This window comes from Athene noctua, chromosome 15 (genome assembly GCF_965140245.1).
Source record: "Athene noctua chromosome 15, bAthNoc1.hap1.1, whole genome shotgun sequence".
In the NCBI taxonomy this organism is placed as follows: domain Eukaryota; kingdom Metazoa; phylum Chordata; class Aves; order Strigiformes; family Strigidae; genus Athene; species Athene noctua.
The window spans coordinates 14423256-14446109 of record NC_134051.1 but is presented as its reverse complement, the minus strand read 5'-3'; the positions used below and the strand labels follow the sequence as shown (position 1 = coordinate 14446109).

General features: G+C 36.2%; 1 protein-coding gene across 1 annotated transcript in view; it reads right to left on the bottom strand.

Annotated features, from left to right (window-relative positions):
* Positions 1 to 15419: 15419 nt before the first annotated feature.
* ERCC4 (ERCC excision repair 4, endonuclease catalytic subunit) overlaps positions 15420 to 22854 on the bottom strand; it is a 16800-nt gene continuing 9365 nt past the window's right edge. The window contains 5 exon segments of the mRNA XM_074919559.1: positions 15420 to 18605; positions 19683 to 19795; positions 20459 to 20551; positions 22136 to 22424; positions 22427 to 22726. Coding sequence (XP_074775660.1) covers positions 17872 to 18605; positions 19683 to 19795; positions 20459 to 20551; positions 22136 to 22424; positions 22427 to 22726 — 1529 coding nt within the window. The 3' untranslated portion in view covers positions 15420 to 17871.

Below are 22854 nucleotides of genomic sequence, written 5' to 3'. Positions count from 1 at the left end.
TAATAACTTGCTACTGTTGTTTATAGAAATATTGTCTTACAGTGCCTGTACTCTGCAGGTCTTCTGGTCTATTTTTCTTTTGTATAAATATTTGGTAACTATATACAAGAATCACACTAGCTTTCTGGGGAGGAAATTAATATATACCACTCAGCAAAAGCACATTCTGTGTAAACACTAGCAAAGAATTTTAAAAATGTTAGTGTACATTTTCAAGTAGTGGGGTTTTTAGTTATCCTAATCTTCAGGCATTGTGACGTTCATTTGTAACATCCTTCTTAAGAAAGCACTTGAAGCCTGTATCTGCTAACACAAATAACTGAAGTACTTTGCTTAAAATGTAGCCAAAGTTATGCTATTTCAGAGACAAGCTTTTATTTATAGGTTACCTTGCCAACCACAATTAGCACCCACTCAGATGAAGTGTATCATACAGTTACACCTCTCTACAAAGATAGATGCCATATAAATGATTTCTATTAAACATAAGAATTTTTATTTACTTTTTGTTATTTATAGGTATAAGAATGTCTTGAAACTGTTAAGAATTTTAAAATGCTGCCTTAGAACATGTTGGAAATACCTTCACTGAAGCACTGAAAATAATATATTCATATGCCTAAAATAAATTTTTGTGTGACATTAAAAATTAAGCATTTCAGAGAATTTCTATAAATCTGGCTTTACCCAGGAGCACCAGTGAACCACTTTGTTTTTCTCTTGTTCAGGCTGCAGTTAATACATAGGGTATGAGGGGTTTTGCTCAACATGAATGTTTATCAAATGATTAACCTTTTAAGAGTTTTAATGACATGTTTTTAGAATTTAAATGCTGAGAAATGCTTTTTGTAATACTTGTTCACTGCTCCAGGTATTTTTGTCAGAAGGTAGTTCCAGTTTTTCCAGCATATCTTTGAAGCACCCACAGTCCACAAAGGAACAATGAACATTGAAGCTCAAGAGATATTCAAATACAGGAGATGACTGCAGAAATTGCTTGTAGTTTGGAAATTTTGATCACGTCCAAGCTAGAGGGAAAAGGAAGATCTAGAGTAAACTTTCTAGTAACACTGCAGATGTGGTTACCTTATTTTCACTTTGCAAAGAGATAAATCCCTATTTCTCTGAGTAGGTCCTAAAGTAGGGGATATCTTAGCGTTTGCAAATACCCATCATCTGTGCTCTTTCATCATTTTGGGCAGGTTGTGTCTGCAAAGATTTGGACTACCTGCAGAAAAATAAATGCAATTATTAGTCTTGGCTGCCAAAGCCAAGTGTCAACTACCTATTTGATGGGGAATGTTTCATTTTTTGGTAGAATTCATTGAGTAAATTGAGTAAATATCACAATTTTGCCATTTGCAGGATTACAGAATAGTAGTGCAGTTACCTTAGAACTGAGCAAGCTATTTTGAAACTAGAATGAGAACTATGGCTTCTGTCATATAAATAGTAATTATTATATTCCAATATGTTCCTTAAAGGCCTGAGATCAAAACAAGATTGACAGAGCATGCTATGCAATGTAAAAATGACTCCTTTCTCCAAAGGTCTTTTTGAGTTACTTCAAATAACTGAGGGGGGAGTGGATACGATGACTTCTTCATACAGTGTTACTTGGATTTGAATAAACTTTTAACACGCCTGTTACAAAGGCTCTTACAAAATGTCAGCAGAGTTAAAAAGGGCTGGTTCTCTCACAAACTCCTTAAGTCCAATAGGACACAAAGGATGGGGATGTTCATGTGAAATGTCCCGTTGTGGATACTCTTAGAGGGAGGATGCTGATCTAGATGGACTTTGAGTGTAAACCACAGTACCAGTTCTTATTTCTGTATGACAAGGAAATTGAAAAAGAGCGCACTGATCAACAAAAATCAAAACCAAAAATATACAAAAATCTCCCACCAGATAACTAGTTAAATTGGTAGGTTAAGTAAATATATAAACCATTGTTAATTTGAAACAGCCATGTTACAAAAACAGCAGGCTGGCCTTATCTCTGCCATAATTTTTTTGTATTCTCTAGAGAAACTCACAATGATTTTAGCCCAGTGATTATACAGAGGGGACTCCATGTCTGGAAGCAGCGATTCTGAAAACAGTTTTAGTTTCCATTGCCAGCTGTAGTCGTGCTGACCTTACTGAATGGAGCTCACTGGAGGCCATCAGTGGCTTCTCGTAAAGAAAACAATATTACACTTACGGTTACATCTGAGAAAATAATTATAATGCATGAACATTGACTGTTACCACATTAGGTTGTAGCACTAACAAACAGCAGTTATTAATTAGAAATTCAGTCTTGCACTGAAGCTTGATTAGTCTGTCACAAGAAATAGATATTTATTAGTGGCATTTAAATTCTGTTTTTTCATTTGTGTTTGATAGTTGTGGATGTTAATGATGCTGAGATTAAAAGCCAAAGCCTATGTTTTTACTTCTTCCAGTTTAAAGAGCAAACAGACCAGTGACAAACATTAAAGGCAAACCTTCATTAAATATCGTTTCTGAAAAATTGAAAATATTTATAATCTTCTGAAATGCAAAGTTAAGAGTAGAAATACATACAACTAGAATAATATTCTTGAACCTTTTCTTAATTTATGAAAAATACTGAGGTCTGAGCTTGATCTGCCTTCAACAGCAATAGTACTGCACACGTTGTTGTAATAGTATTTTGTTTAAGAAGCAGTCATTGTCATTAATTATAACTAAATTATCTAAACTTTTTTCTGTAGTACCTGAATGGAGGGTGTATCTGTAGCGTTTGAAATATTACCATGCACAGCTATTTCTTATATTTTCTGAACTGTGTGATTTGCCTCATAAATATTACATATTGTCTCCTAAAACCCAGAGACCAGGAGTCAAGCATGGCTCAACAGAAATGTTCATTACGATCTGCCAGCTGTGCACATAGTCTGGGTATATTGTTTATCCAGATCTTCCCATTCTTTTCTTTCCTCTAATCCTCCTAATAGCTTCCCTTTCTTTGGTTATTTCTTCCCTATGGGGTGCCTGTATCCCCTGTTGCAGCCCATTCTGCCTGTTTTTCCTCTCGTGTAGATGCAGCCCCATCTTCGAGCACATGTGTATTCCATCTCTGCTGCCTCCTCCTGCCACTTCTCCTCACCTGTCGGTTCCTTTAAGCCACGGGAAGCATGCCAGAGACTGCTGTTCTTTCACATCTCAGCCATAGTCCTGCAGCTTGCAGAAACTGGAGGCTTGTGGGGATGACATTGAGTTGGCAACAGGAGTCCACCATCCTGTAGGCTGCAGGTTTTGTTGCCTGCTTCCTGTCCTTTTGCTCGGCAGCTGGTGCAGGAAAAAAGAGGTGAACGAAGATAAAAAAAGGTCTCTGCTTCTCTTTTCTCCAGGTATACAGAAAGGCAACGTTGACTCTTGCTATTGCAAAAAATGTGGCTTGGGACATATCCTCATGTAGATGTAAAGGTGTAGGTTCACAGCTATTCCCGGGCAGTAGGTGAATATGAATGCCCCGGTTGTAAAAGCTGTTTTGCTGATACAGTAGGCAATACTCCCTGCCAAAACAGCGGTGGCCTCAACAGTTGCAGAACACTGCAGCTGCTCAAAGTTTGGGGGTATAGCTAGAGGATGGGGCCAGGTAGAATTGTTGCTTCTGTGAGTGCTGAGGCATCCAGAAGGACATGAAAAGATGTAGGCTTATGTGTGTGGATTTGGGCCGGTGGCTCTATGAGAAGCAGTTGTTAGGTGTGTGGCTCTAAAGGCCGCTGCAGCCAGCCAAGGAAACTTGGGAAGCTTTCAGGACATGCCTTTAGGAAATGTTTTTCTAGAGAGCTGAAGATATATTCTGTGGTTCAACAGAAGACTCCAGAATCTCTAGTCAGTCACTTGCCAGTGGGGAAAAAAACCCAAAGCAAACCAAAAAAGAAGCCCTAATGATGGTAGCTGTAGTCTTATACCAGTAGAGAGACTAGCGAGGAAAGAGTACAATTTATCACCTTGGTGCCAGTTTAGCAGATGTTGCAAAAACCTTCTGCCTTTTCTGTAGAAATGTAGGAAAAGACCTGCTGTAACTATTGAATATATCTTTTCTCTCCTTGGAAGGCATCTTCTGCTCCAGGCCACATCCTCCGCAGGATCGCTAATGTTATTCTACTTTATGATTTGTTCGTTTCATGAATAGCAAAGAAGATGGAGCTGATAGTCAATTCACACTTTAAAATGAATACTCATTTTGTTTAACCGAGTTACCAGTGTCTTGTGTTTAAATCACAGACACATGGGAGCTAAGTGTGGGTTATTAGTAGCCCACAGTTTGTGAAAGATCCTGAACTCTTTGTCAATTGTTTCTCTTGGTCTTCAAGAACAAGGATTTCTGAAATTTCTGGTTGTGCATCAAAACCTTTGAGGAGAGGGTGTTTTCAGCAGGGATGTTTGGTATTAATTTTGGAACATTGGCAGCCAGCCCTTTACTTCTAATTAAATGAGAGACATAATTTCTCACACAGAGAGGTAGTTGATTTAATTTCAATGTTTATCAGAATGCCCAGAGCATCAAATGGGTGTCTGATCATTGTAATAACATCCTTAGTACAGATTGAAAGAATTAATACAATTAATTCACCACCACCATGGGAAAAATTTTGGGATTTGTTATGCAGATTGAAAGATGAATATACAAAACCAAATGTATGATACTCTTGCCTTTTCCATGAGGCAGGTTCAATTTCTTATGTAAAGCTCAGACCTGAGAGGGAAAAAGCAGTTGCCTGGGTACATGGGAGATGGAGGCGCTCCTCATTCCTTACAGGAGAGTCCACGGGCTCCTTGTCCCAGGTAGTAACCGAGACCTTTTCCCAAGGGATGCAGATATCTCAGTGCTCATCTTATTTTGTTCTAGAGCATTTTGAAATATAGCTATAATGAAAGCTTGGCAAAAGAACAGTTTAAAATGTAAAAATAGCAAAATGTGCGGAGGCTGCTGTTCATTTTGTAAATCAAAGCTTGTGACTAAAGAATGCTGCTTAGCAACAGATGGGGAAAATCTGAAGGTGATCACAGCATTTTGCACTCCCTGAAAATTAATTATTCATGTTCATCCTACCTTTTAAGCACCATCCTTTTCATGTCCCTGTTTTACTTGTTCCTTGGGATTAGGACTGTGTGACTGGCTCGGTCGTGTAACCCAGTTTTATTATCACTCATGATGATGCAGCTGTGATTCAGCTGCAGAGCTCTAGCTCAGACTTCTTCGGTTCTCTGTTCCACTGTGCTGCACATAATGTGTACTGATCCGTATGGAATAGGACACAGAGGTGTCCTGGGAAGGAGAGAAGGGCACCACAGACTATGCAGGTTCTGTAGATGGTCGCTTTATTAAGCACACACTTGTGTCTCAACTAGCACCATTCACCACCAACCCTTGCTCTAACTCCTTTGCAACTTCTTCTCACACCTGATTCACCAACCGTTTGACTTTATGTCTTTTTTTTTTTAATGCTTTCAAAGAGCACAGGGTTGCTTTTGTTTCTAAGTTTGATTTTCCTTATGAAATTAATCAGATCTCAGATCGAAAAAATTATTTTATAAATATTGCTAATGAAATATTCTCAGATTGTGGCATTTGGGAAGCTGTAAAGTTCCTGTTTGATTCACTTGCCACTGCTATCATTCAGCATGCACAGGGTGGAAGCATAAATACAATATTATAAATCGGCAAGTAGTGTTTGATTTATTTATCTGCGGATGCTTTCCATGTGAACCAAGACTTACGTTGACCAAGTCATTAATCAATTTGATAGGCTTAAAATATAAGCACCTCATACCCAACTGAAAAAAGAATTTGCACAAATAGTTAAGGAAGCAGTGATACACGTTCATATTTAACTGTTATGTGCCACCAGATGAAATCTTGCCTGACAGGTGGTAAAAAGTCTTTGATGGGGTGTTTGTGCTCTTCGCTGGGTGAATTTCAACTTTTAAAATGTGATTTTGACACAATGTAGTGTGGGAGTTATTTAGAAAAGTTTTTTTTTTTTCCTAGCCCTAAAGTAAGGCACCTTCAAATTTTCTTGGTTTCTTTCTAGCCATAAACCAAGGCACCTCCAAGTAAGAATACTGGTTTTCTCTACCTACAGAGGCGAGAAAAATTCAGGGTGAATTATTCAATATATTGATTAGGGATAAACCAGCAGATTATAAGAAGATTTTTTGTAAAGACTGTCATCATATAATGATTATGCTTATTACTTAATAAAAGCATAGTAAAGACTTGACTTTTCAAAGCCTTGAAGTTACTGCCTCCCTCATTGTATGCCTCAGTGGCACATGAATCCTTTTAAACAAACAGAAAGGATAGTCCTTTTTATAAGAAAGTAGGACAGCATTTACCAATATGTAAACAGGCACTGGTAAATGTAAATAATATTTAACATTTCTGAAAGAATGCACTGTAAAATAGATCATCTTGCTGTCTGATTTGTAAGATATACTTCACATTACATGCCATAATTTAAAACAGTGCAGACAGCGGTCCTCAGGTTGGGTTGTTTTGTTTTGTTTTGTTTTGTTTTTTGCCAGCTAGAATAATAATAATAGCATAGAATAATAGCAGCGGTAGGTGATTGTATGTGTTACAGAGTTAGAAAGAAGTGCTGAAGAAGTTGCTGCATGATCCTATTTTAAGAGATGCAGGATGAAAAGTAGAGTTATGAAAGTGCTGATTGTGACTTTCTAATGGGTGTGTACATATGAATAGCCGTGCCGCAGAGGCTGACTCGCCTGATACTATTTCTCTGACACTGAACAAAAAAGTGGATGTGTAGAGAAGGCTAGAGGATGTATTCTCAGGCTCCACCAGTTTGCACCTTAAAGACTTCCTGAACAGTGTACAGTGTTGTGAGCTATTCATGATCAAATACTGGTTCCAGTGAGGAAAAGAACTAAAGAACTATTGGGAACTAAAGTGGATTTGTAATTATAAAAATTGGGGTAGTCTTGATGAGCAAGTAGTCTGATATATGAGTAACTGTGGAGTGATATTACTTATTACATATAATGGGTACAGTGAGTCCCAGCTATGTGTACTTAGTTTGGAAACTATTTAGATATTTTAATGCTATTTTAATATAAATGTATTTATTTTTGGTATCTCTGGAAAATTCTTCAGTGTTAGCAACAATTTTGTGCTCTCCCTATATTAACAGATAGCTTGAAAGGCAGAGCAGTTGTTAACAGCACAGTCACAGAAGTAAGTTTAACCTTTATAAGGAATAAAAAAGCCCTGGGAAATACTAATTCTTAGGTCGATGACACTTATAATGCACTCTCATAAAATGAAATAGAACTAGAATCTAACCTGCTGATTTGTAAATAATTGAACTCGAATATCTCATTTAGTAATTTAGTGTTTATTTGCCCCCCCCCCCTTTTTTTTTTTTACAGTTAGAATAAAATAGTCTGGTGTATGGAATATTTGCCTGTGTTTAAAGAAGGACTTTTGACTCCTGAAAAGGTACATTATCAGAACTGTAAAATAGTTAAGTAATAGATAGCTAGTGCAGTAAGTGTAGGTTTTTACAGATACTCAAATGCAAAGAGGTAAAGCAAAAGTGTTCATGTCAGAAGAGGGGATAGGACACGGGTCTCCTCTGCTGAAAAGACTCTGCTCTCTCCTCCTCTTTCCTGGGTTGCATAATCATTCATTCCACACAATTTCACCTCTTCCTTGGCTAAAGTTGATTAAAGAGCTCTCATTTCTATTTCAACCTACTTTATACGACATTTAGATCCTCCAGTTGATATCTACACACATTTGAAAAAAACCATCACATAGATGCTAATTCGAGTTTCCCAGTTGAAGGTTTGAATGTTCAGTTATGACACAATTAGTTGAAAATGAAGCATTATATAGCAAAATCCCCATGTTAGCTTTGAAATTTAAGTTTATGATGAAATAAGACATTTCAAAATTGAAGCTATGACTGCGTTCTCTGTTCTTCTTTAGGCCAAACATGTGTTCATAATCCTTTCTATTTATTCGTTATTTCTTAACACAAACCAGCAAATTAAGTCCACATGAGCCTTTTAGATAAATAAAACCAGATCATAACATGATTTGGCCCTGGATCCTATTCTGGGATCTGTTGGTTTAAGCAGTGTAGTCTGAACAATAAGGGTCAAGCTAATTACAGTTGCTTAGAAATCTGGATTTTCTAAGTCTGAGCTGGGTCCTGCCTGCCAGCCTGAAGTTCTCTGTACTATGTTGAAACTCACTCTTTGAAGCCTAGCAGCAAAGCAGTAACTTCTTGGTTCTTGACTCCATGCTACCATTTAATCCCCAGCTTTCCTCTCTACAGAGTAGTTAGAGACAACCCAGAAGGTGAGATAAAACTGGTTTCTAGGAAGGTTTTTATTGGTGAGTTAGTGCCATATTGGGTCTCAAAGCTATACTGGAGGTGACAGAATGTTTCTGCATGTGGCAGAGACTGGCTTAGTGAATCAGTGCATCGGTCCTTGGAATCAAGAGAAAATTCAGTGTATGCTAGTCAGAGTATCACTAGACACTTACTGAAATGAAGACTCTTACCTTAAACTGGTAATAAATAACAGCATATCAGAAGTGAAAAAGCATATGGAGGGTTATGAAAGATAAGACTCTTAAGGTATAAACTGATCTTTGAGTTAGTGGCTAGTTTCAATTTCACACTTTATCATAGAATTGCTTTGTCAGCTTTGGCATATCCCTTTGCCTTTAGTTTTTCTGGCTCCCTATTTGTGAGATAAAGTAAATATATCACAAAGTCCATGACAGAATTAAGCTCTTAATTTTATAATCTATCAGGCAGGCACAACTTTCCTCATAGGGTCTGTTTGGTATTTGACTAGAGGTTGTATTCTTTCAACCACAACAGGTCAAGTTACATGAGTTCCACTTAATGTCCATAATCATTAAAAAAGACAATTATTGTATTAATGTAAGTAATCACCAGCAAGCCTGTGAACAAGCTTACCCTATTACCATACAGTAATTTTACTTAACTCAGAACTTTGTATGCTACTTTTTACTTTATCTATTTGTTAGTGCACAGACCAAGACATGGAGGAGCCATGTGTACTTCTGACACATTAGAAGAAACAAAGCAGACTATAGTAAGAGCAAAAACAGAAGAGATTTTTATTATTATTATTATTATTATTATTATCATTATCAAGCTTTTATAACCTGTTACAGCTAAAGAATTTTTTAAAAGTGAAAAAGGAATTAATATACATGTTTAAGGCTTTAAAAAAGTTTTTTTTCCCAGATAAAATTTGTAGTTAATTTCCTAGTAAAAACTGTTGTTACTCAAGGTAAATAACGTCTGTACAATACCTTGAAAAAAATCTGATGGCAGTCTTCCCTAATTGACTGAGAGTACTTGAAAGGCTTCTTTTCTTTCTTTTCTTTCTTTTTTTTTTTTTTTTAAATTTTTTCTTATTTTGCGTGGAAGGACTTTCATCTCCAATCAGGTTAGAATCCTTGATCCAGTTTTAGGATCTGAATTTTTAAACAAGTTTTGCATTCAGTAAACAAGCACTCCAAAACCTCACTTATGAGCAGAACACTTCATTCTTGAAATATTGTACTGTTCCTAAAATTGCATTTAGAGAAAAGCTGTTCACCTTCAGACAATAAAACCTTTTGAAAAAAAAACCACAACAAAATGACAAAGGAGAGGAGATAGCTCTGACTTGCAGAAACAATCCTAGCTGACTGTTCTGGGAATGATCTTCAGAATTACCTCATTATTTATTCTTGGTGCAGTCCACCAATTAAACAAACAGTTTTATATATAGAAACGGGGATGGGCTTAGCTTACTTTTTCAGGGTCATTTTCAGAGACGTGGACACTGAAGATGTGCAGGCTCATGTTACCCAACACAGCAGATACTCTGTGTCTGTGTGTGTACATGCATGTGCAAATGCGTAAAGTTGATAATGAGTGAAGGAAAGTCAGAGATTCCTGGTGGAGATCAGTTGAAATTCCTCTATTTGGGTAATAGTGCCTGTGTTATTCAAGCTGCTAGAAATATGTCAGGGATCTCTAAGAAGCTGATGGGTCTGAGAAAGGAAAAAACCCACTGCATTTTAGTATCAGTAACACTTTGTGAAAAAATTCAGATTACTTAATATGTGATCATTCAAACCTTCCATCAAGTAATATTAAAGTGAAAAAGAGAATCTTGATTATGACTTCTGTCAGCTGGTGATATGCAGTATAATGCTAATATTTTAAAAAAATAATTTAATAGTTATATGAACTATAATACATCAGATTTACTGCTGCAATTCAAGGCTTGGTTGAGACATCTTCACCATCTTAAAGACTGCCTGTATAGATAGTACCTTATGCACCAAGATTTGTACGGGACATGCCTCAAAAGTTTGTAGGTATTTTTTCATATTTGGTATGGGCAGGACTCCTTTCTTGAAGGATCTCTAGATTTTGTCCGTTGTATAGCTGAAGGTGATCTGAACACGTACATACTGGCCATCTCCGTGTTAGGAGTGTCTCTTCCTTCCAACTAGTGGTCATAACATAATGCTTTCAGACTGCAAGCATTATAAATGTAGTACAGCATTCTAAGTTACAGAATAAGTGGGTTTCACTTCAGAATGCATCTGTAACAAATGAAACAAGTGGGTTACATAGACTTAAGCAGTTAGAATCATGCAATAGTTTAACACAAATGTATGTTGATTTTTAAAGACCATAGCTCTTTCCAACACTTAGCAGATTTTAAAGATGAAGCAGGAACAAAGCATATCCAGACAGTGGGAGGAGGTAGATAGGGGGATTTCATTAAAGAAAATTTAGATAACAGTAAGAGACGTGGCATTATTTTTTGCTGTTGCACATCTCCTGTGTCTTGATATAAATGATTATGCATGGAATACGAGTTTTTGCAGGCTCTGAAAACTTGCCAGTTGTATCACCGCAATGTGTTAAAAGGGCCATGAGATACAAATGCCACAAGAGAATTTGCAGCTTCTGCTATCTGTGTGTAAGATTCCAAGAATTTTCTTACATGTAAAAAATGCTTTGAAAGTTTTCCAGGGCTGGGAATAATTTATAAAATAATCAGATTATAATTTTATTGTATGCATATTTGGCCTGGTTTTAATCTGTTAAAAAAAATATTCCAAGACAAAAATGAGAATTACATGTTGCAAGAACTGCCAATCTGCTGCTCTGTGTCTTCTCTCCATGTCAGTTCTCCAAGTGTGACATGCCTCAAGTCTGAGTCCAAAAGGAAAATGAAGTACAGTACATTTTTTATATAAGCCCCTGGATATTAAGTGCTGGACAAGGCTCCAGTGCAGCCAGTCTTGCGAAGAACTCAATCTTAGTTGTGTTCAACAGACATCACAGATTGCAGCAATATTTAAGCAGTGTTCCTGAAGGCAAACAAATAGACAAGAATACAGACAGACATCATTAGGGTTAGAGAAGCAAAAAAGAAATGAATTAGAAAATTCTAGAGAAAAAATAAAGATAATAGTTGAATGGAGAATCTGAGAATAATGCAAACACAGCATCATGAGAACAAAAGTTATAAATAAACTGTAAGATGTTACTTAATTCAGTGTTAAATGATGCTGTGGGTATGTGACACACAGACCTCCACTGCAGCTGCACATTCCTGGTGTCCCTGGGCCCCGTGACATTCAGTTCACCCAAGAGGATGGTCAGAAAATGGATGATAATGGGATCTGAGTAGCTCTACACAAATAACTCAGAATGATGCTGCCTATTTTTAGGGGGACTGAAATGCAGCAATGTCAATTTTAGGCATTTTGTGCCAATTTTGCTGGGGAAACTCCTGGGCTTCGACTGGCTTGGGAAATGGTTCTGTGTATGTTAGAAATTTGAATGTTAGTATGTTTCTGTGGATAATAAGTAATAGTCACTAAAGAGAGATAAACTAGAGCTATTTCACTGAATCTACAGGTGGAAATTTGTTTATCTTCTTGCTAAACCAATTATGTAAAATTCCAGCTTAGACTTGCGAGTTTTCTGAATTAGAATTGATGGAATTTGAATTCCATTGAACTATAGTTATCAAAGACAAGCTGGAACAGTGGCGAATGGTGATATAAAAATAAAACTTTTATAAATTTATAGTACATATGTGATAGATTTAGTAGTGATTTTAAAAATTCTACCCTTAAAAATTTACTTTGGCATTCTTGAAAATCCTCCTGTAAGGCTCCTGCCTAAAATCTTTTAATCAGTAATCCCAGCTGTGGTTGCTAGATTAATAGTTTCTGAAATGGTATTTAGTCTTCTTTGGATCTAACTCATGGTAAACCTTACCATCCCATAAACAGAGACTTACGTGTGCTTTTACTCTGAGTCTCCATAAAAAGGCTATTCATTGTGATCTGCTCAGCAAACTTACAGGAGAAAAATAACCATTAAAAAAGGCAAGTCAGTTGCAAAACTTTTTTTGCCATCTGACTACTGTCTGTTCATAAACAAAGGGAAAGAATAAAAATGAGAAAGGTCGAAGTGGCTTTCTGACAATTGAAGAAGCAGCTGGGAGCTCAAGAACAAGACTGCGTTGCTGAATAACAATTCCAGTTTGGAACCAACATCAGTTGTTTAATAGCTACAGTCTATTGCTCTTTGACAGTAGATGATAAAATTGAAGGAAAAAAGAAGTAATGCTGAGTGACAGAGGACCCTAGAGATGAAATCTATGTTTTTATTTATAGAGGGCAGCTCTTCAGACAGAACTATTGTAAAATGCAAGCTAAGAAACCAGTATCTATTTACCCCAATTTAATATTTCTAGGAAGACGGCTTTATAGCAGTAGTGGATGAAGATAATTTTGCCACACTTTAAAAAATCACTCTAAAATTAGTATGTATGCAAGCCCGTTTTGATATATTGCAGCAACATCTTCTGTTTAGACAACAAATCACGACAGCAGTGTAGTAGCCCTGGTTACCCTAAGTTCAGTAAGACTAAAGAATTAATCTCAGCTAAGTATTGGCTAGCAAATCTACTGAACATTTCTTCCCTGTTTTCAAGACTGTGTGGCTCAGAATATTTCTTCCTTTTAATTACTGTGGAGCAACTTGTAAAATACAGATCAAAACTCAAGTGGAAAACCAGCCAGCCTATATGTACTGAAAAATCTGGGAGATGAACTCTTAACATTTTGTACTCAAAATGAAAAATGGCACTGAAGCTTCAGAACATTTTAATATTTCCTTGTACAACCTTATCAAAACATTTAGTCAGTCATGTACATTCTCTCTGTCTCTGGCCTTTTACAATAGAGGTTTTTTTTTTTTTTTTTTTTTTTTTTTTTTCCCCCCCCAGAACCTACTTGCTGATTCCAAGAATAAAAGACAAGGGAAGATAATGGTTCTAAAGTGTTAGCTTTCTACAGGCTCCTCTTAATTCCCCTTTATTTAGTACCAGTTTTTCTGAGCCTTCTTATATGTATGAAATACGTATATGTTAGCTGCATCAAGTTAGTGGGGGAAAAAAGGTGAGGGTTTTTATTCAGTCATTATGATAATGATTCCCTTAAAGTATTGAGAGAAGCTAAAGCTAAGAAATGAACAAATTCCAATGTCACTGTTTCATCAATTGAAGCCACAGGAGAGTAGCTCTGAACTACCTCTCAACTATATTCTGGGTCAAATTTCAGTGACTCTGATCCCACTTTTAGTGGCTGGATGGGAAAGTCTAAAGGTATTCTTTCTATTACCGAATACTTCAGAGTTTGCCATCATTCTGTACCACATCAATCATGCAACCTTTGAAATTCATACACATTAGAACTTGAATCTTGATTTAAAAATAAACAGACAAATGTAACTCCGGATTACAGTAAATGTACCCAACATTTGCACGTTACTAGCCTCACCAAACTCGCTGCTATCACAGTTATTTTAAACTGATAAACAACAGGAAGGATTCATGGTTTGAAGAATAATCTGAAAATAAAAAAAAAGACTAGAAGTGAGAAATATTATTGACAAATATATGTATCAGTTATGTCTTATTTTTGAGTGGGTTGCTAGCCAGCCATGGAATATTAGGAATATTATTTGAGAGAGGAAGATATGGAAAGAACGACTATAGAAAAAAAAAATCGAAACTTTGGGGAAAAAAGTGTGTGCAACTGCAAATTAAGAAAAGTTAGTGCATATATTGCCTGTGTGTCTATTTTCAATGCAAGAACATAACTCATAGTTAAGTAGACATTAAGGACTTCATATGAAAAACATAAAAGGGATTATGCTTAGTTTGAGTGGATTCTACAAATATCCAACATTCTTGCTATTATGTCAAGAAAAGAGTAAACCCATGAAATAAGTTATAATTACAAAGTATTACAAAATCCTGGAGCAATAGTTTCTGAACTCTTTTGTTTATGACTCTACTTGCATTTCTTAAAACCACATATTGTAGAAAACAGATCAACCGAATATTAATTTAATTTAGGCTGTCTTTGAGTAAGAGCTAAGTAGAACTTTATCCTAATACAGTCCTTGTAAAAGGATTGTAAACCTTGGTAGCACCCAGCTTATAGAGACTTAAATAAAAATTGTCAGTTAGTAAGCCCACACGACAAATTTCTTTAACAAACCTCAGTTACATTTCTTTATATGTCATATAAATAATGTATTTATTAAATAACTATTTTTTGGCAGATTTAGAATCAGAATTCTGGATAATTAAGGAACTTGAGACAAATGTTTTTATTTTTAAAAATTAAGTTATTTGTCGTTGTACTGTCTGTAGATGAGAGCCTCACACTCACAAAAATCCTCACATTTAACTTCTGTACTTTTTAAAAGTCAGGTTTTTTACAGTATAGCTGCGTATTTTATAAGCAGTGTGGATTTCTGGTCAACTGGTTTACGTTTAAGTTTTGCAAGGATAAATTTGAAAGTGATGAATACAGCTGGTACTGAAAAAGTCCTACTATGAATGTTCATGCAGAAAAAGTAATTTTGAAGGTAAAGTTTGTTTTGGTTGGAGATTGCACATAGCCAGCATGGCAAGCAAAATGATTCCTTTGCAACTGTAGCTAGAAACTGCCAAGTGTCACCGCTAGGAGGATTAGTATCCAGGTAACTTAAACACAGGAACTATACCATAATCTATCCCGTGCAAAATATATTCACTAATGTAAGCTGCATTTGCTCCTAAGAGATTTTGGTTTTATTGTTAATCTAGAAGAAACCTTGTGCAATCAAAGCCTAGGACAAACTGCAGAAACAAGCAACTTGTTAACTTCCCAATAGCATATAAACCCCGCTGGTTTCATGTATCCAGTGACCTTCAAACGTGTAGTCTTGGTTTGGGTGCAAGAAAAGAATCTGAGACACTCCCAAATTGAAAGCAGTATCTTTTTTATTCAAAAAAAAAAAAAAAAAGCAGAAACTGAAAACTTCGAGCAAATGACAAGATACACAAAATTTCATAACTGTTGATGAAAGCGAGCACTGTAAGGCCAGGGAAAGCATCCTAAGGATTTTCATCATCCACCCACACAATTTGTTGTGCCTGCATACAGGTAGACTCTTCTGCTTGGTTATTTCAGGGTTAAGTGGTTTCAGCAGACAAGAGCTCTTCCACCTTTGTTCACAATTTGTACCCACTGCCCCAGAAAGACACACCACTAACTTGCAACCTACAGTAAAATAAATCACAACTAAGCAGTAACATACAACAGTATTACTTGTGGTTGTGTTAAAGAAAAAGCCAAACCTTCAATGTAAAAAAAAAAAAACCAAAGAAAAACAAACCACCTTACAAAAATTCCACAGATATAAAGAAAATGCAATTTAATCTAAGTATTTAGCAAATACTAGTTTCATTATGTGACTTTGATCTAGCGTATAACAAAGCTACAACTTCATCACCTCTTCATACACCCTTCATTTTCACCTTATGCAAATAAAACACCTAGAAAGCCGAGATGTACATTTAAAAAAAACCCAAACCCACAGTTTATGTGGCATCTTAAGGATGCAAATGCAGGAACAATACATGTTTTCAAAGGTTGTTCAGGTCTCCTTTTCTAAATTAGGCTCTACAGGCCGTGCATCCAGGACAGTTATCTTCTTACTCTGATCTTCTGTTTCTTAGCACCACTTTACAGGCATTCTGAACCCTGAACATTCCTGACCTTATTGCTTTGAATAAGGAAAACTCATGGAAACATTTTTCATATTAAATGAAATAGAATGAGGGCAATATAAACCCTAAGATACAGATGATAAACCACACAGTAGAAATAAAATTGTTCTGATATCAATACAGCCAAGTGAGAAACAAGATCATTAACAAGTTTTAATCTTATTATGGATGTATTTAATACCGAAATTTGCATCTGCAGAAAATGTTCTCTTTGGAATCTATCACAGTCTTGGACTGTAAGTTAACAAATTCATAATTCACACTTAAAACGCACAGTAAACATTAAACCTGAAAGTGCACAGTACAGTTTTTACTAAACCTGGATACAGAAAAATCAGTATTTTTCTCCTTTAATGGCAGTGATTATATTGATCTGCTGTTAGCATTAGAATCATAAACACATATGTGCAAGTCATTACAAGTCATTATAATAAAGGTTTTGTATAAGCTGATGTAAATGCACTGGCATGCACAGCACCAACCCTTTTGGCAATGACAGTTTGTTACACAGCTGTCGTACCAAACTTCAGTGCAGAATATATGTTTTTAACAATATAAACTTTCTCAAACTATCAAAAGAATAAATTTTCCCTGTTTTATGCTATATGGAACACTAAAAGTTTTATCCTCCAGGTGACAATAAAAAAAACCCTGAATTTACTGACAGAGGGTCTATTTAAGACATGAAAATGCAAGCGCCACAGGACACAGAAAGAGACAATATTGGAAGAACTGTCAACACTTTTGGAAAACCATACTTAGAATAACTATTGCATTTTATGAAAGGAAATATGCTCTGGTATAAAGGAACAGTCCCAATGGTATACCTAGATTTTTCACTTTCAAGTGAATAAGGTGAAAGAGCTATCAAAACTGGTTGAAAAACAATAAAGCATCTTAAAAGTATAAGTAAGGCACACTGATAATTAAATTGCATTGTGTCCCCACAGAATCTCTATCCAGTCTAAACCAAAGGGATGCAATTTGCAAATCCAGGAAGACAGAGCTGCGCTGACTTTGGAATGTCAAAAAAGAAAGTACAACTTCTAGTAAAGTAAGCAAATATAATGTAGACCATATCATACAATTGTAGTTTCCTGTGACAGAGGCTTATGATGATGTTCTAAAATTTGTGACTGAGTCCATGTATGTTCTCCTAAGCAAACTCCTGACAAAGGACCACCATGTGTTTCAAATAGCTCCGTCACTGTCAATCAAAACCAGACAGTTTCCAGAGTGTAAGACGTTAATAAAAATGGCAAAAGCAAAGTGATATATCATGCAGCAGGTCACACATACTAATCAAAACACAGTACATATTTACTTTAACAAGACATCCTAACTTTCAAAAGAAAACACCTTTATCAATTAGTCTTAGCACTTAATTCTTATGGACTTGGTGAAGAGCTTAATTTCATTCAGTGAAATTACAGAATTGGTTAAAGTGCTGTACAAAGAATAAAAATAATTTGCATTTCGCTATTAAAAAACATTTATTCCTCTTGAAACTTGTGTTCAGCAATAATTACATCAAGTGTTAAAACTGATGGAACAGCATTAGCAAGAAATCGCTAGTTATCTTAGAGGGCATCTACTAAATTATTTCATGTACTTTGCCAAAGTACTGTGCAAGAAAAATGATCTATGCCCTGTGTTGAACAGTCTCATTAGTTATCTTTTGCCTTTTCCTCTAGATACTGCCTCTTTGTAGGTCAGATGAATAAAGTCAAAGAGTTGTGTGGCATTGGCAGCATTACCCAGAATTTTGGAGAGTTCGTCCTTTGACAGTGTCACTAGCTCTGCAATGCTTTTAACGTGGTTCATTAAGGCACGACAGTTTTTTGCATTAACACCTGGCATTTTTAATAGAAAGTCCTGAGGACCTGGGTTATACTTGTCTGACTCGGGAAGAATTTCAGAATCTGCTGTGACAGCCATTGCTGTTTCTGCGTCAGGCTGGGGATGGTTTTGTTTTAACTCTTCAAACAGTTCAGCAGTAGCATGGGGAGAGGGACACCACAGGATACGTAACTTCGGGAAATGGAGCGTAAGAAGGGTTAGTTTAGAAGTAACATCATTACTGGAAATCTCTTGATGTAGAGAGCCTCGTGGAATCAAGGAGAAAGGTTTATTAGGATCAAATTCAATCAGGAGAATTGGTCGCTTATAGTACCGGGACATAGAAATGCATTGTGTGTACAGTCTTCCATTATTTAAGGAACCAATCAGATCACTGATACTCTTCCGCTCTACACATATATCAGGAGTTAGAATATAATCTCCAACTTCCAAAGTAACAGGCTCAATGTCAATACCACGACGATGAATCAGTGATGGAAGCTCGCTACGGAATTCCCGCATATCCACTATTACAGTTTGCTGAACACCCTTCTGTTCCTGTCCACCTAAAGAGCAAAATAAATACAGTTAACCTAGAAACTCTGACTCTGGTTGGATAGTTCTTCCTGTGTGCTGCCAATGCTTCCATAATGGATGGACTTCACATCTCAAATTATACATCAAATTCAGCAATAAAATAAATCCAGACTTCATTTAATTTTTTGCAGTTATAGAGAAAAACAATTTGCCAAATTAGACACTGTAGTTTATGGAGTATGCTCTGCAGTTTAATGGAACTATCATGCTACCCGGTAAAAGCGTTGCATATGTGACAATGAAATATGTTAAACTGTAGATTAAAATGCATCAGGAATTTCATTTAAAAGTTGCCTGCAAAACAAGATAAAGAAGCCGATCCTTTTTCTTTACAGCTCTTTCCCACAGAAATCTGACATTTTATTATAGGAGTTATACTTTAGCCTCTCTAGAGCTGTAGAAGGACACGAGGAGACGGCAGCATCAAGGGCACAAAAGACATAGCAAGGATTAGAGAACATATGGTAAAGGAGAGCACAGTTACAAAAAATGACAGCAAAAGAAAAATGGGCAGAGCTGTAAAGATGAAGACAGAGTATACACGTCAGAGGAAAGGAACAAAAATGTGGTTAGAACTTCAACCAAAGAAAAAAGGTGCTTTATTGCAAAGAATCTAGACACACTCCCCCCCCCCCCCCATCTGCAGTTGTTTACCCAGGCAATGTTTTGTCCCCAACATTTACTAGCTCAAGGACAACAGTGCCTCTGACTATCTGTTTTGATGTTTTAATTTCTCTCCACTTCCCTATAAACAATAGTAGACAGTCTCATAACCAACAAGCTGCTTAGAAACAATCCAAATGGTATCTGTCTCAATGGCAAAACACTTCATTCTTATTTTCTTTTCAAAGAAAAACATCATTCATTGTCATTGCATAGACAGAGGTAAATGGGGTAAGAGAGATGATGCTCCAAGGCTGCAGAGCACTGCAGAGCCAGTGTGCAAGGTGTCTATGACCCAGACACTTTGGAAGGGATTCAAACAGAAGAGTTCTAGGTCTTTTTCAAAGCTGAGAGCTGCAGGCCTAACTGCAGGAACTGCTCACCTGCTTTGCGCGTGTCAGTAGAAGCAGAGGCAGGTTTAGCATCTCTTACTAGGTCTAAGTTTGTTTCATCTCTTCCTTCTCTTTCTTCAGGAATAACCATGCCGGCCTTCTCTCTAAGGAAGCACAAACAAAGAAACACTAGAAACTGCAATTAGATGAGAAAGATAGGTCAAAATACTTTAATACCCTTCAGCCATGTAAAATCATATATAGTTTAATAGTAATTGCAAACCTGACCAGAAATGCAATTCACTAGGTTTTCTAGATCACTAGGCTAGACACTATATTTTTATTTTCAATTGTCAGCGCTTTTTAGCATCTGATTTATCTTTAAGAACTTCTCAGGGCATATGAAACCAAGGAACTAATCATGAGTAATAGCAGTGTAAATACTGTCTTATACAGTCTAAGAAAATATTTTCTGACATGTCATTAAAGCCTTAGAAATGCCTTACAAAAAATGTTACCTGCAGACAAAAATACTTTTACAGAAATTAAATTGATAATTAGGAAAAAGTACAAGTGGTGCTGTTTAGCCTTTGAAATAGAATATTAAAACACATAAAATAAATAAAATATCAGGTGCTTTGAAAATGAAGGTTTTGACTTTTTATTGATTCTCAATGGGAACATTCTCTTAACATCTGAAAACCAACTGAATTAAAGGTTTATTTAAAGCCTTCACAGAGTTAAGAACTTCACTATATTTAAAATGTAGACATATATAGGAATTACACAAAATATTAATAATGAAGGTAGTAAACTAATTTTGTTACCGAATGAGTTTTTCGAAGGCCTCCTTCTCTTTTCTCAAAGCTGTGAGATAGCGCTGTTCTTCCGTTGAGCCCCCATATATGAGGAAATAAACTCTGTAGGTTTGGAGGAGAAGAAAGAAAAAAGAAAAAAGAGATCACAAAACTTCTTAAGTTAAAAACACCCACAGCTAATATTTAAGATTAGTAGCAGTAAGTGCCTTACAAGTTAGTATTTGCCTTTAAAAAGGCAAGTGAAAAAACCCGCTATCTCTTCCTGTAAAGCCATTCCAAAACTGGCAAGAAAAATTCTTATATCCAGCATTCTCTCTTTTCCCAGTAGCAGTACACTTACTGGAATTCTGGGATTCAACCAGAGTGGACTCCAATTGCAGTCAGCCGTTCAAAGACACAAAGCAAGTATAATGGGGAAGTTACTTTCTCACCGATTTTAGAATCTTCCCAGTAGAATATATACAACAAACTAAAAAATCTGCAATCATCCTGGGTTAGGAAAAAACACCATCTAAGATTTTAAATGATGTTATCTTTACAAGGAAATCATAGGTTCTACAAAGAACAAGCTGCCATTTGCCTTGCAGAGATGAACATACTGACAAATGAAGTTTTACTGCACAAATGGGGTTTATATGGAATTATAAGAATTAATAATTACCTTAAGGAATTAATTGCCAGTAGCCTTTCAGCACAGTTATTTTTTTTCCAATATATTTTAATTGAGGTACATTTTGACAGACTGATAGGATTTTATTCCCATTACTTTTTTCATGTGGTGCATCTCCTAACCCCTACTTGCACGACTACATCTGATTTTCCTGCTCTGAAGTGCGGCAACATGATGCTGGAGGTAGATACAACATGTGCTGATTAGGCAATTTTCACAACTGTGATAAATTAATGATAAATTGGGCTTCAACTGCAGTAAGTAAAGTGTATTATTCTAAGACTTAAGAAACTGCCATAAGTTATTTTTCAGAGAGGTACAGGTAGAACTACAGCTTACTCTATTCAAGAAATGCTGTATCAGGCAGCCATGTAAGTGAAAGATAATACAGAAACTATTAAGTCTTCTATATTTTTAATTAGTCTGTAAGATTTACTCATAAAAGCAAGTTTTGCAATTTACAAGTGTATCAAATATATATATATAAACAATGTGGAAATACTTGTCAGGTAACACCAGAACTGAGCATAACTGCAAATACTTATTTTCTTTACTGTGTTTTCTTTACTTGTTTTTCTGTTACAGTTTCTGAATTACTTGTCTTCAGCGTGACCGTTCATCAGGAAATGTGAAAATTAAATCCAAACTGGAGCTTGTTGTGTAAAAAACATACCTAAAGAGATGGTTTAAAATGAGACTACAGCACCTCAAAATGGATCTATTGCCACCAAGATCATAAAAGCAGAGGTCTTTTAGAAGATTGAATGAATTTTTTTTTTTTTTTTTTTTTGAAAAGGTATGTTCTGCTGTTAAGGGACTAAATACCTGCTGGGAAGTAAAAATATTTTTTTTGTTTACATCAGACATTATGCTTTTGTCTAAAATTAAAAGGGCTAAACAGGAGTTAAAAGGTAGCTAAACAAAAATCACTGGATGCACATTCTGCCTTAACTGCTGGAAGTGCACTTTTTATTTTTTCTTTTAAGAATAAAATTACCCTGACCAAATCAACTTGCCTCAAAGGCTTCCCAGGCCTGCTTGCCTTGTAGATTTCCAGCTGCCGAACAAAAGTCAGTTCTGCATCATATAATACAACATATCGTGGTTCTACTTCATGCAGTACCCGAGTGAGCGCATAGGGATCACTGCAACCCTGCAACGGATGGATAATGGTGAGCGGGTTCTTGAAAACACCATAGTAACAATCTGAGGGTAAGTTCACATCGAAATCTTCAGGAATGGTCTCTTCAATGCTGCTTTCTTGGCTACTGCTTAATTCTTTGTTATCGTCCACCTCTAACTCCTCTCTCTTTCCTCCTCAGTTTTCCCTATCATTTTGATTATAGTCCGGTCTTGCTGCTTCTTGTGTTTATTTTGTTTTGAAGAAGCTGTGAGTTTGGCTTTTTTGGCTTGAGGCCCTGTGTCTGGTCTGGCACTTCCTTTGGACTTGATGGTTTTTCTGTCCTTAATCCACACTTCTCCAGCTTTCTCATCCTTTCCGAAGGTTTTGTTATACAGTCTTGTTAAAAAAGCTTCTGCTCCATCAATAATATACTCCCTGAGCTGTGCACAAGCTCGGTCGTCACTGGCACAAATAAGCACTTGCCCTGCAGTCAAGAAACAGTTGGATGTTTATGATCTGTTATGCTGTACTTCTTATCCAGATACAAGACACCTCTTGAGCAAATTGTTTTTAATGTTCCTAGAAGACTGCCTGCCAAATGCCTTTACATTT